The sequence below is a fragment of the Monodon monoceros genome, unplaced genomic scaffold (assembly GCF_005190385.1).
Source record: "Monodon monoceros isolate NGI ecotype Baffin Bay Population unplaced genomic scaffold, NGI_Narwhal_1 Super_Scaffold_6, whole genome shotgun sequence".
NCBI classification, from domain to species: Eukaryota; Metazoa; Chordata; class Mammalia; order Artiodactyla; family Monodontidae; genus Monodon; species Monodon monoceros.
Genome location: NW_021703783.1, coordinates 85,143,753 through 85,161,401, shown reverse-complemented (window position 1 = coordinate 85,161,401; position 17,649 = coordinate 85,143,753). Strand labels below are relative to the sequence as shown.

General features: G+C 40.6%; 1 protein-coding gene across 3 annotated transcripts in view; it reads right to left on the bottom strand.

Moving 5' to 3' along the window:
- RFX4 (regulatory factor X4) overlaps window positions 1-17,649 on the bottom strand; it is a 164,217-nt gene that overhangs the window by 38,488 nt on the left and 108,080 nt on the right. For all 3 annotated transcript variants that reach the window (XM_029205461.1, XM_029205463.1, XM_029205462.1), the window contains 3 exons: window positions 7,575-7,675; window positions 5,503-5,561; window positions 1,450-1,594 (listed from right to left, as the gene is read on the bottom strand). In XM_029205461.1, the coding sequence (XP_029061294.1) occupies window positions 1,450-1,594; window positions 5,503-5,561; window positions 7,575-7,675 (305 nt within the window). The remainder of the gene's footprint in view (window positions 1-1,449; window positions 1,595-5,502; window positions 5,562-7,574; window positions 7,676-17,649) is intronic.

Sequence of the window (17,649 nt, the reverse complement as noted above, 5' to 3'; positions counted from 1 at the left end):
TATTTTTTTCTCCTCTGGCATGCACTAGTGCATGGCAGTGACACCAAAACTAGACCTGGGTTCCAGGTCTAGCTCTGCTACCTTGGGAAAGGTTTACCACCTCTCTGGGGCTCAGTTTTCTCATCTGTAATATGGGGCTGATAAGTGAATCTTCCCCAAAGGGTTGATGTGGAGATTGAGATCATGACACAGGACCTGGCATAAACTAGGCACTCTATCAGCTGAATTATTATTTGTGACAATCTCTAAAATTCTTAACAGGGGGAAGCAGGCTGGAGGCTGTTGCACAGGGAGAAATAAGAGCCTGAGAGGAGCTCTGGGGTCACTAGGAAAGAAGAAGCCCCAGGGAAGGTCCACGTGATCCAGTGCTTCAGCTGCTCCATTTGTTTTTGAAAAGAGGTCTCTAATAGGAACATCTTAGAGAACTCTGTTTATAAACATGACATGCTTAGGCTGGATGAAGAAAGTTTTCCTTCAGGGCAACAGTGTTGAGGGGCTGTAGTGGAAACCTAAGGGGCTTGGGGCTCTCAGAAGAGTAGGCCCCTCTTCTCGGGGTGGGGGACAGCCACTCTGCAGCTTCCTGAATATCACTATTAGGGCCTTGGGCCTCACCCCATCCAGAAGGCACAGCTGCTGCCATATCCCCCACATCCAGCACAGCCTCAGCACCAAGCTCTCCAAGAGCTAATGGGGCCGGACGGACTCACCCTCTGTCCTCACGCTCCCTTCCCCCGAGGCACAAGAAGCGACGGCTGAGCAAAATAAGGAAGGAGCCAACAGACCCTGGTCCAGGGGATTCCCTGGGCAGAGGCTGTGATGGGCCGTTGAGGAACAGCACAGATGTGCTAAGAATGGGGGTGTTCTCTGGCCTTCTGTGTCCTCTGCTGCTAAGAAGAGCAGCCCGACCACATCAGGATAACACCTGGAGCGGTACTCTCACCATCTTTATCCACAGGGGCATGAACATGTATTCACAGAAGTGAATCACCTTCCATCCCCTTCTCAAACATCTACTACGATTGAGAGGTTCACCTGCCAGTAAATAGGTGGGCTGACGCCCGTGACCCTCCACAGAAAAGTAGGTGGGATTTCCAGCTGCCTCCAGGCTGACATAATGGCATACACTGAGAGAGGCAGCAAGCTTTTGTCCTCATTTGTTGATGCCACCTAGGGAACAGCACCTGGCATCGAGGGTCACGGGTGGGGCCTTTTGCCTGACACTGTGTGCTGCCCAATGCCCCAGCACCCAATTTCTCCAGCAAGGTTGACCCATGTCCTTGTAAATCAGCTAGCCCCTCCATCTAGGCTGACCCATCTAACAGGAAGAAGAGAGGGGATGGGATCCCAGGGACAAGGACAGGGTGGGAATGCCACCTAATTATGTACCAAGATACTCTTTCTTTCTTTTTAAACAAATAAAAAGACAAACGCCCTGGTAGAGCATCTTACACTGGATTATGAGCTTCCGGTGCTCATCTCGAGTGTCTTCCATGGTGTAGAGGGTTTGCTTGGTGATGCTGTTGAGGTCCACGTTCCTCCAGTCTTCCAGCATTTGGAATGTGATGTCTGCACTGTGGATCACTGTTCGAGATGCCTGGAATCCAATCCAATCAACACATTAGCTCATGGGTTGTTAGGTTAAAACCCCTTCCTTTATTTCCTTTTAGTTCTTTTTAATGAATCTGTTTATGGTACTTTGCAAAGTACTCTGAAATTCAAGAAAACTCAGACGATGAGTCTATAACTCAGAAGATCCGTATACCATTTTCTCTGTGGCTCTCTCCTCAGATCTCTCTTTATAAGAAACTACCCCATGGTGGCCTAGGCCAGACCAAACCTGCTGTTCCCAGCCCCTTTGGTCTTGACCCCGTGGAACAATGGGATGAAGCCCAGAGATCTGTCAGCTTCCTGATGTGAGCTTGTGGGCAAGAGCCCTGTGTTTAATAACCCGTGTCTCTAGCGTGTGAGAAGCAACAGGCTCAGATCTAGGAAGGGTCCTGCTACCCTTGGGCCTATGATAGATTCAACCCCAGAAATTTTACAAGGTGTATTTTTCGTCTAAGTGCATTCTGAAGCAGTTTATGGTCTAGCTTTCTGCTTTTGCTTTTTATGTAACTATAATAATTAAAACAAATATGAATAATTGAGATGGAAGAAAAGGAAACTATACCTTACGACTCAGTGGTCTTTATTGTGGTCTGTGTGAATGTGAGAGTGTGTGAGTGTGTGTGTGTGTGTGTGTGTGTGTTTAATCTGTGGCTTCCTCAGCAACCCTCATAGTAGAACTTAAATTTGTAAGCTGGAACAATACTCGGAACAACAATACTTGGAACTACCAAGTTGTAACAATACTGATAAAAGCAAAGAAAAACACTTCCAGAATCATTTCCTTTACTTGCATGTTTTCAAAAATGTCTTTAATAAAACAAAACAAGATTTCAAAGACACATGGACATTATAAGTCGCCTAATGCTTATGAATTTCCAATCAAATGTAAATACTGACAACCCTTTTACATGTAGACTGTCCGAGCACAGGTAAAATAAAACCTTACTTAAATCATTGTAGAAGTCTTTGCACAACACAGAGGCCTAGAATATATGAATATATGAAAAGTGAGTTGGGTTGGTTTCTAATGATAACTGAATGTGAAGGTCTAGGATTCTGGATTCAAATATACTTAGTGCAAATCCTGACCTTGCTACTGACCAGCTGATTGATTGGGGGCAGGCAAGCAGATTAACCTCAGTTTCCTGATCTATAAAATGGAGATGTACTAGTACCTATCTCTTCAGGAGGGCCACTGTTGAAGACTCCTTGGGGTAATGCTTGCAAGGTGCACAGTTCAGGGAGTAAGAGCTCAATAAATGAGGCTGCTCTCATGCAGGTCGATTCTCTTTGTTGTGATCGCTCTGACACCCCAGGACCTTTGCACAGGGTGCTCCTGCTGCTGAAATGTTCTCTCACCCTGCCCTGGCCACCCTGCCATCATGTGTGCTCCAAATTAAATGCAGTACCCATGGAGAGGGCTTCTCTAACCACATTATCTAAATAGGATCTAAAATGCCCCGTTATTCTCTATTTCCATTCTCTTTCCTTCATAATGCTTATCACTTTTCATTATTTTTTGTTGGGCAAGTACCACTAAGCGTAAATGTCTGGCACACAGTAGGCACTCAAAAGATTTTGTGGGATGAATGTCTGAGATATGAATGCCAAGTTGCTTGCTCAGTGTATATCCAAAAGGGCCTGGATAGTTGGCTCTTGGGTTTAAGTATCTGGGGGTGAGTTTTTGGCTGGATGTTGTTTAGTCTGACTTGCCTTGTGTGTGTTTAGGAAGGCTTGCTGGGATATTAGCTAAGATGCTCCATGGTGTTTCATTCCCAGCACTAACCCTAGTCGTTTGGCTGATCCAGAAATGTGTCTGATAGCTGTCCGGTGAAGATGGAAAGGTAGCAATTGCTGATTAAAGTACGAACTGCCTATGTGAGAAGTGGTGAGTGTGTGTGTGCGCATGCCCGTGAGCATGCAGGTGGTTGTAGGCGTGGGTGTGGATGCTTTTACCTACATGGTACATTAAAGGGTCAAAGGCCTTTCTAAACTTCCTAAATGTCTACTTTTAACTATGTCCTAAAACCGTATCTAGTTCCCTGATATGACCCCAAACCGGCTCTTCCAAGCTGGGAAGAAGAACCAGACGGCATGCACCCTCAGAAACAATGCAGTCTTTCCTTTTTTTTTTTTATAAAGAATATCTCAAATCAATTTATTTTATATACACATTAAAATCTTTTATATTTAATAAATATGTAAGATACAAAGACAAAAATGACAATTCCCAAGACCCAATACCCATGATGAATATGAGTTTCCCTGACCCAGAATTTACCATCATTAAGGTCTGGAAATATTTGCTTCCATCTAATCACTGTTTTTGTTATTGTAAAATTATTATTGTTTTTGTTTTAAAAAGATACACATATTTATGCAATTGAAATTTAATAGAAAAAAATTAAACAAGAAATTTTTGATCTTTATGTGTAGATACTGTATGTTTAGTGATATTAATAGACCCCTCAGGCTTGTGTTGAGTCCCTCCTAAAACCTTTTGATGGACAGAGGTAGGATTTGAAAACTAACCCTGGCAGTGTTTATTTTGTTACTATGCATTTTATTTCCTGAATCCCATTAACCTGTGAGGCTCTGCTCTACCCCAGAACAGTGCCCAGGTGTGGCCTCTGAAACAGTACAAACGTGGAAGGTTTCCCTCTGTGTCATTTATGCCAGGGGCAGGGCTGAAACAGTGAGGGGTGTGTGTGTGTGGGGGCGGTGGGTGGGTGGCGGTAGTTTTACACTTTCTGGTTCCTGGCCTGGAGCCTTCCTTCAGGCCACTCTAACTAGAGACCCCTCCCCCTCCCACCTTGACCTTGAGTAACCCACACCAACCCAGAACCAACAATATAAGGGAGAGGTTACAAACCCGAACACATAAACAAGGTAGGCAGGTGAAGTGTATGAGTGTGGTGGGCCAAGTGTAAGAGAAAGCGGAGGTGATGAGAGGACCCTGCCTGCTAGAGAAAAGCTCGGCCCATCCAGCTGGTTATTGCCCCGGGGAAATTAGCTCTGGGGTTGCCAGCTCTTACAATTTTTCTACAGAAAATGTGGGTGTTTAGTTGTCATCTCCTAGTTTCAACTGTTAGTGACTAAGTAAAAGAAAATTTTTGAACATATGCCAATCAAACAAAAATAACCCCACACATCTGCGGGCCAGATTTGACCTGCAGACACCAGTTTGTCCCCTGGGCTTTAAGGTCATTAACAGTTTAATGAATGTTAATGGCCTGCCTTAACAGACTTAGATTCCCTTCCTTGAGGTTCAAAATTAACAGAAATGCAAAACTTTATGCCATCAGTTAGAACTACAGAGCTACAGCGGGATCTTCCACTTTTTACTGCATGTATATACTTTCATTAATTAAAAAAAATTTTTTAATAGTAAGCAAATGTCACTTTTGTGCTAAAAAGAACAGAAACCTGGGGAAAAAACAAAATTGGGGTGATTTTGCACCCCCCAGGCTACACATGGCAATGGCTGGAGACATTCTTGACTGTCGCAACCAAAGTGGTACTTGGGGGTGGGTGGTCTTACTGGCATCTAGTGGGTAGAGCAAAGCAACTCCCCACAACAAAGAATTACCCAGCCCAAAAAGGCAACAGTGGCTGAGAAACCCCGATGTACTTAAGCAAAACACAAAACTTGTGGACCTAGAATATATGAAAGGTTAATGGGGAAATGATGCCAGAAATTATTCTGTGTGTTACTTGAAACTATTTAGTGATTGGCTAGTGTTTCAATTCCTCATCTGTAGAAATTTAAGATAATGGTGAGAGTGTGCTATTAAACAACCATACCCTGACAGATCCTCTCCAGAGTTACTGTGGATTTGCCTTTCATTTTCAATGACTTAGCAGTAGTTAGAACACATAACACAGGACAGCTACCTGGCAAAGGTGATTTAGGGATGTTTGTCGTCTCAGAATTTGGGAAAATCTTCTCGACACTGCAAGAAGAAAAGAGTGAGTATGACATATTTTATGCTTTATGGTCCGACCTTGGATTTTCCGCAGGCCGATTTCAAAAAGTAGCTTCCTTGTTTGCCTAACTTTGTCACTGTCCAACCCTGTTTTCTGCACCCACTGGCAAAACCCTGCATTTGCTTCTTTGTTCTCCCATATGGACAACTATTTCCTAAGATGACGATATTTGGGGTACATATTTCAAAGTTGCCCACACTCCACACTGGCAGGTGTGAGAAACTGTGGCGTCAATCAACCGTGAGTAAAAGCAATTATTTACTTGTCTTTCATTTCGCTAATTGCAAGCTCAATCACTTCTCCCCATAAATAATTGCAGGAATCAAGTGGAAGCTTTGAAGAAGGCCCTTTAAAAAGTAGTATATCTACTAGGAAACCTTGATTGAGCAGGGTTGCTTCTAGGATAGAACCCTGGGCGGCACCTTGAATGTGGCTTTGCATTCATAATCTGTCGTTTTCATCCAACAGTCTCCACGACCTATTTGTATGGATGATCCTGGGTCCTATGCTGACATAATAGGCTGATGCTTTGAAGTGGGGTGATCTTATATCTGTAGGTTTCAAAGCAGACAAGCCATGTGCCAGCCCAAGGTCTTCATCCTTACAGAGTCCTTTGGAGAGATGTGTGTCTCCACTCCTTGCACATTCTCAAAGTACACCCCCAAGGCTCCCTGGGGAGAGTGGGCGCCTCCAGGCTCCCATAGGTGGCAGGTCCGACAAACCTCCTGGCTTCGGACTTTCAACAGATTTGCTTTGCCAGCGTAATTAAAATGGGCACGGGGCATTCTTCTCATTAATTTCTGAACTGGTCAAGAAACAATCAGAAATTTCCCTGGGATTATTCTAATTTGTACTCAGAACCAGCTTGGTTGGAAAAATAGGGCATGGGGTGGAGGAAGGGGGGGGCAGGTGGAGTCGGGGGACAGATGAACTTCTAATTTTCCAGGCCGATCAATCGTTAATCCTTCTCCTTAATTACTTTTTCTTTAACTTTGTGATGTGGAATTTAGTGCTCATGAAAAGAAAAGAACTGAGAGCCGTGAAATAAAGCAGGCTTTATCAATAGGTGATGGGCACGGCAGGCGGCCTCAAAGCACGTCTGAAAGGGCCCCCTCTGCCTGTGGAGAGAGGGTAATTTGATCTCCTTCATTTTCCTTGCTGGTACTTATTTCAGGCAAGCATGGCCAGCTGTATTCAAATGGGGTTTTAAGAAACATATATCTTAAAACTTTATTTGGCTTAACATCATCTCACCTTGGCTTAATAGCACGTGAGACTTCCCACAAGTAAAGACACATCGAGACAGAGAAATAGGACCAGTTTTCTCAGGCAAAATGAATGCTGGGGAATGAGTGGTGATGCTCAGCAGAGAAAAGATTCACAGTCCGAATCCCCCATGAGAAATATTAATTTTGCTTTCTCATTAGGTAGAGAATTAAATAGATGAAGCCCTGAAGCTCTTGTCTGTCTTCTATTACCCCCACTTTGTGGACAGGAGCTTCGGGGAAATCTCCATTTTAGGGTCAGATAGGCGTGAGTTTGACTCCTGGCCCCTAATTACCATCTGTGTGTCTGTGTGGCTTTGGCGAAGTTTCTTTGCCTCTCGGCGCTTCACCTGTAGAAGAGGGATACTGTTTCCTACATTGCAGAGATGGGTGAGGATTAAATGGGATAAGGAGTGTGGTGGTGACAGCAGAAACTCTGGCATCAAACAGACCTAGGAGCTAATCCTGCCTCTGCTGCTTACTTCCTCTCTAAACCTGTTTCATTTTCTGTAAAGGAGAGGTGTGCCACCCATAATAAACATTTTGTGAGGATTAACGAAGTTAACGTATGGAAGTGCTAAGCATGATAGTTGGTGCTTTGTAGGCATCAGTACATTCTTAGCTATTATTATTATTTTATTAACAACCTATGTAAAATATCTGGCACTAAAATGTTACCCTCCCTTCCCCCCTGCTCCCAAACTTCATACTTACATTCAAACTTGATGTTTCGTAAATTTTCTGGGAGGTCATGGAGAGCCACTTTTAGCCACTCATCCAGCTGTTTGGCAAACTTTCGGATCACCTGAGTTAAGCTAGAAAGAGAAATGACACATGCTAGGTGCCTTGTGTGTTGCCCAGTCCTCCCCACAGGCCCCTATAGAGTCTTATTTCCTCTGATGGTGTTTTGACTGCAACCATTAGGCGCCACTGAAAGCAGCAACCTCAGGGACAGAGTCAGCAGTCCATGCCCTGTGGAGAGCTGGTGGGTCTGAGAAGGGCGTGGACAGAATGTGCTCTGGTGCCCACGCTGGTCGACAAGGGAGACACAGCATACACAGGTGTGGGGAAAAGCCCACTGCAATGCTTGGCATCATCCAGAACCCTGTCTGCGAGTAAGACACCATCCTTCGTGTTTTTGAAGAGGCTTGTGGGAGGGGTGATGACAGTGGACAGTGGGCCTGAGAGCACCATTTGCAACTGGCCTCTCCTCCTCACGCTGCTCAGTCTTGTTGGAGCTCCCCAGGCGGGCAGGAACCCCATCTGCAGCGTACCGCCACGCCTGCCCACACAGCAGGGACTCAGGCTTACTAAAATGTTTGCCTCTTGGTAGGAACTGGGAAGCAAGAGTAGATTTTTAAACTGACAAACAACCCTGACACAGACCTGGAAGCCATGTCAGATTTGGAAAGTCAAGGACTGTTTGGGGGCAGGAGGTGGGGTGGGGGGGGGGGCTAGAGGGGTGAAGGGTTGAGGGGGCAGTCGGTTGCGATATGAGATGGGAATCTGGAGTCGAGGAAACATTAAGCACCATTTTCAGGCTCTCACCATCAAAAGCATCTGCTCATCACCATAGGTCCGGTGTCCTCCATGAGGTCCTCCTTAGTCATGCCTGCCACAAGGACCTCTCCCCACCCTCACCATCCACACCATCCTTGCCTTCCACCAACACTGCCTACCCTGCTCTCATTCAGTCCCCGTCGGATTCTCCCCCTAGCTAAGCAGTCCTAACTGTGTTCCTCTGCTCACTCACTCTTTCCTTTTCCATGACTTACTACAACCTTCTCCGTGTCCCTCACACTTCCAAACCCCCACCTCCCCCCTCTCCACCAGCAGGTGGCATCACCTCCTACTTCTCAGGGAAAACACCCCAAAGAAGTCAGCCTACCTGACAGAATCAAGGAGCCAGCCCCATCTCTTCCCCTCCTGCCTTCTCAGGAACCTTCCACTGCTGACTGCTCCTTCTACTGCATATTCACCTTTTCCTCTCTCTTGATCATTCCTCTTGTCATTTTAACATGTTCAAAAATGTCTCACCTTAAAAACAAAAGACCGTCTTCTTTCCTCACTCTATCTCCTCAAGCTACTATCCTCTTTCTTCCACTTCACAGACATACTTCTTCAGAGTTGTCTAGACTCTCCGTCTCCTCTTCTTCACCTCCCATTCACTCCTCACCTCACTCCTGTGCCTCCGCCTACAAAGCTCCCACCCAGGCAGCAACTTCCATCCATGACACAAACCCATAGACTCATTTCGGTCCTCACATTGCTTGACATCTGGCAGCATTCGGCTCCGTTAGCCCTTCCTCCCTTTGGAAACGTTTACTTCACTTGGCATTTGTGACCCCTCCACCTTCTGGCTACTTCTCCCCAGTCACAAAGCTCAGCCCCCTCTACCTGGCCATTACATCATCCAGTTCTTCCAAGTCTAGTCCTGGGCCCTCTCTTATCACACTGTATTCCTTCCTTGGATAGTTTCTCCATGCCCACAGCTTCAGTCACCATCTCTAGAACTCTGGACCAACTGCATGCAGGACACGTCCATTTCAAAGCCCCAAAAGGTCCATCGAACTAAATATGTCCAAACAGAATTCATCATTTCTCCATCAGACCTGGTTCTTTTCTGTGGTCTCTATTTCAGTGTGCACTCTACTTTGTTGAGTTTTGTTTTTAACATTTTTATTATGAAAAACTTCAAACCTTCAAATACCCATGACCCAGCATCAATAATTAGCAACATTTTGCCAGTTTAATTTACCACATGCTTCTTTTTCTTTTCTAGAGTGTTTTAAGTGAATTCAAGATGTTATGCATTTCTAACTGACAAGTTTTAAATATGTATTTATATATGTACATACATGCACAAACACTTAAAACCACCATGCCATTGTTATACCCAACAGAATGAATAGTAGTTCCTTCATATTATCTAATGCTCGGTCTGTACTTAAATTTCTCTATTCCTCTCAAAGACATCTTCTAGTTTGTCTGAATCAGGATCCAAACAAGTTCCACACATTGCATAAAAGATATAATTGCCTTGTTCTATTTCTTAAGCCTTTAAAAAAAATTCTATTTCATGCCACTGGTTTATTGGCAACATCATGTTATTTGTTCCATGGAACGCCCCACACTCTGATTTGGTTGATTTCTTCCTTGTAGTGACACTTAACTGTTCATTTATCCTGTGTGCTTCCTATAAACCGGGCACAAAAGGAGGAAAAAAAGAAACAAAAGCTGAAGGAACTAACAGAAAACAACTAGCAAGACAGAATATTTTAATCCAACCATGTAAATTAATTACATTAAATATAAAGGTCTAGACATAGCAACTAAAAATTAGAAACTGTCATATTGGATAAAAAAGCAAGACCTCATTATATGTTGAGAATATGAAATCTACTTTAAGTATAAAGACATAGAGTAACGGAGTGGAAAAAATATATATCATGCAAACACTAATAAAAAAAAAAGCTGGAGGGGCTTCCCTGGTGGCGCAGTGGTTGAGAGTCCGATGCAGGGGACGCGGGTTCATGCCCCGGTCCAGGAGGATCCCACATGCCGCACAGCGGCTGGGCCTGTGAGCCATGGCCGCTGAGCCTGCGCATCCAGAGCCTATGCTCCATGGCAGGAGGAGCCACAACAGTGAGAGGCCCGTGTACCGCAAAAAAAAAAAAAAAAAAAAAAAAAAGAGCTGGAGTAGCTATCTTACTAATCAAAGTAAACTTCTGAACAAGAAATATTACCAGTGATAAAGAAAGGTTTTACATTATGAAAAGCAGGCAATTCATCAAGAGGTCACAACAATCCTAATGTGTATGTACTTAATAGAGCTTCAAAATACATGAAGCAAAAACTGAAAGAAGTAAAAAAAGAAATAGACAAATCCACAATTATTGTTAGAGACATCCATATTCCTCTCTTGGTAAACAATAGAACAAATGGACAGAAAATCAACAAGGGCATAGGAAACATAAAAAATGCTAAAAATAAACTTGACCTAATTGACATTTATAGAACATTTATAGAACATTCCACCATATGAGAGCAAGTACACATGGAATATTCACCAACATATTCTGGGCCACCAGACAAGTCTCAAAAAAATGTGAAAGAACTGATACAATACAACATATGTAACCTGACTATAAGAAAATTAAGCTAGAAATAACAGAAAGATATGTCAAAAATCCTGAAATATTTGGAAATTAAACAACTCACTTCTAAATAACATATGAGTCAGAAAGAAAGTCACAAGGGAAAATATTTTAATTGAATTAAAATGAAAACATAACATCAAAATTTGTGGGATGCAGCTAAGCAGTGATTAGAGGAAAATTTATAGCATTAAATGCTTTATTAGGAAAGTAGAAAGATTTATAATCAATGACCTAAGCTTCCACTTAAAGAAAATTAAAAAAGAAGAGTATATTAAACTCAAAGCAAGAACAAAAGATAAAAGCTTATATCGATAGTATTGAAAACAGAAAAACAGTAAGAAACCAAAGAAATCAGAGAAACTAAATGATGGCTTTTGGAGAAGATTAATAACATTGATAAACCTCTTGGGACACTGACCAACAAAAAGAAAACATGATATAAACTACCCACATCAGGAATGAAAAAAGGGACATCACTACAGATCCTACAGATATTCAAAGGATAATAAGGAAATACTATGAACACGTTTAAGCTCACGGATTTAAAATTTTAGATAAAATTCTATACAAACTCTTACAGAAAAAGGAAGAGAGGGACTCATTTTATGAGGCCAGGATTACCCTGATACCTAAACCAGAAGACACTAAAAGAAAATAAAACTAAAGATCAATAACTCTCATGAGTGTAAATCCTCAACAAAATATTAGCAATTCAGATGTAGCAATTATACATATGTATGAAACTATCATGACCAAGTGAGTTTATCCTGAGGATGAAAGCCTGTTTCAATATTTGAAAGTCAAACAATGTAACCCACCTTATTAACAAACTAAAGAAGAAAAACCATATGATGATCTTGGTACAAAAAAGCTTTTAACAAAATTCAAAATCTTTTCATGATAAAAATTCTCAACAAACTAGAAATGGAAAGGAATTTCTCCAACCTGATAAAGTGCATCCATAAAAAAAACCTATGGCTAGCATCGTTTTTATAACGAATACTGAATGCTTTTCCTTAAGATCAGGGAAAATGCAAAAATGCCACCCCTACTTAAATGGGGACATCATTTGAGAGGTGCAATAAGACAGGGGGAGAAAAGAGTATACACATTGCAAATCAAGACATAAAAGTGTCTTTATTCCTAGAGTACATGATTATGCTCATAGAAAATCCCAAAGAATGTACAAAAAAGCTATTAGTCAGTGAGTTTAATAGGATCTCATACAAGATCAACAAACAAAAATCAATCATTCTTCTTCAACTATCAATGAACAACTGGAAACTGAACGTAAAAAATAGTAGCATTTACAATAGCACCAAAACCCACAAAATAATTAGATATAAACCTAGCAAGACATGTACAAAATCTATTTGCTAAAAACTCCAGAACTATGAAACACCAATGAAGAATATTAAAGAGGACCTAAATAGATGGAGAGATACACCACATTCATGGATTGGAAGACACAATATAGTTAGGATGTCAATTCTTTCAAAATTTATCTATAGATTCAATATAATCCTAAACAAAATTTCACAGAACTTTTTGCAGATTCTATGAACTTAATATGCAGAAGCAAAGGAACAGTTTTGAAAAAGAAGAGCAAAGTTGGAGCACCCATTCTAACTGACTTTAAGACTTACTACAAAGCCACAGTCATCAGAACAGTGTGATATTGGTGAAAGGAGGACATATAAAGGAAAGGAACAGAATTGAGAGTCCAGAAATACACACACACACACACACACACACACACGGCCAAGTAAGTTCCCACAAAACTTCAATGTAATTCAATAAATAAAAGTTAAGTCTTTTTAACAATTGGTGCTAGAATATTTGGACTTTCATCTGCAAAAAGCAGAAATGAACCTTTATCCCTACACCTTACACCATATGGAAAACTCAAAATGAACCAATGTAAAGTCTAAAAAATTATAAAATGTAAAAATTGTAAAACCTAAAACATCTAGAACATAATCTAGGGAAAAACTGTGACCTTTCTTGGCAAATGATTATTAGATACAACACCAAAAGCAAAATCCACATCGTAAAATATTGATAAATTGGACTTCACCAAAAGTTGAAAATTCTGCTCCTCAAGTGATAATTGTGTATAACGTGAAAAGCCAAGCAAAGATTGAAAGAAAATAGTTTCAAAACACAACTCTGGAAAAGAACTGCACCCAGAATACATAAAGAATTCTGCAACATCCATTTATGATAAAAACTCTCTGGAAGGTGGGCATAGAGGGTACATACCTCAACATAATAAAGGTCATATATGACAAACCCATAGCTAATATCATACTCAATGGTGAAAAGCTGAAAGCATTTCCTCTAAGATCAGGAACAAGACAAGGATGCCCACTCTTGCCACTTCTATTCAACACAGTTTTGGAAGTCCTAGCCACAGCAATCATACAAGGAAAAGAAATAAAAGGAATCCAAATTGAAAAGGAAGAGTAAAACTGTCATTTTGCAGATGACATGACACTATACATAGAAAATCCTAAAGACAACACCAGAAAACTCCTAGAGGTCATCAATGAATTTGGTAAAGTTGCAGGATACAAAATTAATGCACAGAAGTCTCTTGCATTCCTATACACTAACAACAAAATAGCATGAAGAGAAATAAAGAAAATAATCCCATTTACCATCACAACAAAAAGAATAAAATACCTAGGAATAAACCTACCTAAGGAGGCAAAAAACCTGTACTCTGAAAACTATAAGATGCTGATGAAAGAAATTGAAGATGACACAAAGAGATGGAAAGATTTACTGTGTTCTTGGACTGGAAGAATCAATAATGTTAACATGGCCATACTACCCAAGGTAATCTACAGATTCAATGCAATTCCTATCAAAATACCCATGACATTTTTCACAGAACTAGAACAAATAATCCTAAAGTTTATATGGAACTGAAAAAGATCCAGAATTGTCAAAGTAAACCTGAGAAAAAAGAAAAAAGCTAGAGGTGTAACCCTTCCAGATTTCAGACTATACTACAAAGCTACAGTAATCAAAACAGTATGGTACTGGCACAAAAACAGACATAGTTCAACAGAACAGAATAGAAAGCCCAGAAATAAACCTATGCACTTATGATCAATTAATCTACAACAAAGGAGGCAAGAATATACATTGGAGAAAAGATGGTCTCTTCAATAAGTGGTGCTGGGAAAACTGGATAGCTACATGTAATGAAATTAGAACATTCTCTAACACCATATACAAAAATAAACTCAAAATGGATTAAAGACCTAAATGTAAGACAGATACTATAAAACTACTACAAAAACATAGGCAGAACATTCTGTGACATAAATGGCAAAAAAATTTTTTTGATCTCTCTCCTAGAGTAATGGAAACAAAAGCAAAAATAAATAAATGGGACCCAATTAAACTTAAAAGCTTTTGCACAGCAAAGGAAACCATAAAGAAAATGAAAAGACAACCTATGGAATGGGAGAAAATATTTGCAAACGATGCAACCAACAGGGCTTGATTTCCAAAACATACAAACAGCTCATATAGCTCAACAACAAAAAAAAACAAACAACCCAATCAAAAAATGGGCAGAAGACCTAAACAGACATTTCTCCAAAGAAGACATACAGATGGCCAAATAGGCACATGAAAAGATGCTCAACATCGCTAATTATTAGAGAAATTCAAATCAAAACTACAGTGAGGTACCACCTCACACCAGTCAGAATGGCCATCATTAAAAAGCCTACAGATAACAAATGCTGGATAAGGTGTGGAGAAAAGGGAACCCTCATACACTGTTGATGAGAATGTAAATTGGTGCAGCCACTACGGAAAACAGTATGGAGGTTCCTCAGAAAACTAAAAATAGAATTACCGTATGATCCAGCAATCCCACTCCTGGGCATATATTCAGACAAAACTATAATTCGCAAAGATATATGCACCCCTATGTTCACAGCAGCACTATTTACAATAGCCAAGACATGGAAACAACCTACATGTCCACTGACAGATGAATGGATAAAGAAGATGTGGTACATATACACAATGGAATACCACTCAGCCATAAAAAAGGTTGAAATAATACCATTTGCAGCAACATGGATGCAACTAGAGATTATCATACTAAGTGAATTAAGCCAGACAAAGACAAATGCCATAGGATATCATGTATATGTGGCATCTGAAATATGGTACAAATGAACCTACCTACAAAACAGAAACAGATTCACAGACATAGAAGTTGCCAAGGGAGAGGAGGAGTAGGAGAGGGATGGACTGGAGTTTGGACTTAGTAGATGCAAACTATTACATATAGAATGGATAAACAACAAGGTCCTACTGTATAGCACAGGGAACTATACTCGATATCCTGGGATAAACCATAATGGAAAAGAATATTAAAAAAGAATGTATATATGTGTATAACTGAGTCACTTTGCTGTACAGCAGAAATTAACACAACATTGTAAATCAACTATACTTCAATTTAAAAAAAAACAAATTACTGTTACACACAACAACATGGATTATGCTAAGTGAACTGAGGCATACTCAAAAGGCTACTTACCATGTGATTCCATTTATATAAGATTCTGGAAAAGGTGAAAGTATAAGCACAGAAAATAAATGAGTGATTGCCAGGGGCTGCCAGTGGGGAGAGGCACTGACAAAATAGGCGAAGTTTTTGAAGTGATGAAACTATTTTATATTTTGTTGTATACACTAAAAATGATGAATGTTAATGAATATAAGGTATACTTCAATAAACTTGAATTTAAAAAATTAAATTAAATTAAAAGCTATAAAATATAAATAATAATATAAAATAAAGTGATAGAACTAAGAACAAAAGTATCTGTTGTATCAATAAATGTATATGGGCTGGACTTACCTTATAAGAGAAAAATATCAGATTGGATAATAAAACAAATTCTAATGGTTCTGTATACAAGTGAGTTATAAAGGTTAAAAATAAAAGAGTGGGCAAATGTATTCCCTCAGATGAAAACAAAAAGAAAATAGAGGTCATGATTTCAATATCGGACAAATTAAATTCTGGGCCAAAAAAAATTAAATGAGACTTTTTAATGCTAAGAGTGCAATTTACAATGAAGATGTTGTAATTCATAAGGAAGGCATTACAACTCACACTGAAGACGAAGCAATTAGAAATATCAAAGCACTAACATTCAAAAACAAAATAATAGGAAATACAAGGTGAAATATGTTGGCACACATTAGAAATCAGTCTTTAACTTACTAACCTTTCTCAGTCCATAACAGTCTAAGTGGACAAACACTAAGACAACACAAGAACTAAATAACAATAAATTTGGTCCAAATACATATATGTCAAAAAGTCTGTATGAAGACACAGAGTGCTTCTTCAAGTGTAACAAAACTGACCATATATTAGACAACAAAATCTAAGCACAGTCTCAAAAGAAGAAATAGTTCAGAAAACAGTCTAATCACAAAGCAGTACAGTTAAAATGAATAACATAACCAGGAAATAATAGCTCCAAACAACTGGATATTTTTAAATGCTCTATTTAAATTCTTAGGACAAGAAGGAACTCCAAATCAATTGTTGCAAAATATCTAGAAAATAACGGTATTAAAATATTACATATCAAAACCTATGAGATAGGGCTTCCCTGGTGGCACAGTGGTTGAGAGTCTGCCTGCCGATGCAGGGGACACAGGTTCGTGCCCCAGTCCGGGAAGGTCCCACATGCCGCGGAGCGGCTGGGCCTGTGAGCCATGGCCGCTGAGCCTGTGCGTCCAGAGCCTGTGCTCTGCAACGGGAGAGGCCACAACAGTGAGAGGCCCGCATACCGCAAAACAAACAAAAACAAACAAACAAACAAAAAAACCCAAAAAACCTATGAGATAAAGCTAAAATAGTGCTCAAAGGAAAAAGCCGAGCCTGAAATACTTATGTTACTAACCAAAAGTAAAAGAAAGTACAAGGGACTTCCCTGGGGATGCTGTGGTTAAGAATCCACCTGCCAGACTTCCTTAGTGGCGCAGCGGTTAGGAATCCGCCTGCCAATGCAGGGGACATGGGTTCAAGCCCTGGTCTAGGAAGATCCCACAGCTGCAGAGCAATTAAGCCAGTGAGCCACAACTACTGAGCCCACGTGCTGCAACTACTGAGCCTGTGTGCTGCAACTACTGAAGCCCATGCGCCTAGAGCCTGTGCTCCTCAAGAGAAGCCACCATGATGAGAAGCCTGCGCACCACAATGAAGAGTAGCCTCCGCTCGCCGCAACTAGAGAAAGCCCGTGCACAGCAACGTAGCCAAAAAAAAAAAAAAAAAAAAAGAAAAAAAATTCAGAAAGAAAAAGAAAGTAAATACATCAAACATCTATTTTTTGGTCAATTTTTTTGGTCACTGATATAACCCAACTTCCTAGATCTGAGTCAGACACGTAGGAGGCACTCAATAAATGTGTGTTGAATAAATGAGTAACAGAGTAAACTTAAGAAAGGAAAAGGAGTTAAAAAAATAAAGGCAGGGCTTCCCTGGTGGCACAGTGGTTGAGAATCTGCCTGCCAATGCAGGGGACACGGGTTTGATCCCTGGTCCAGGAAGACCCCATATGCCACGGAGCAACTAA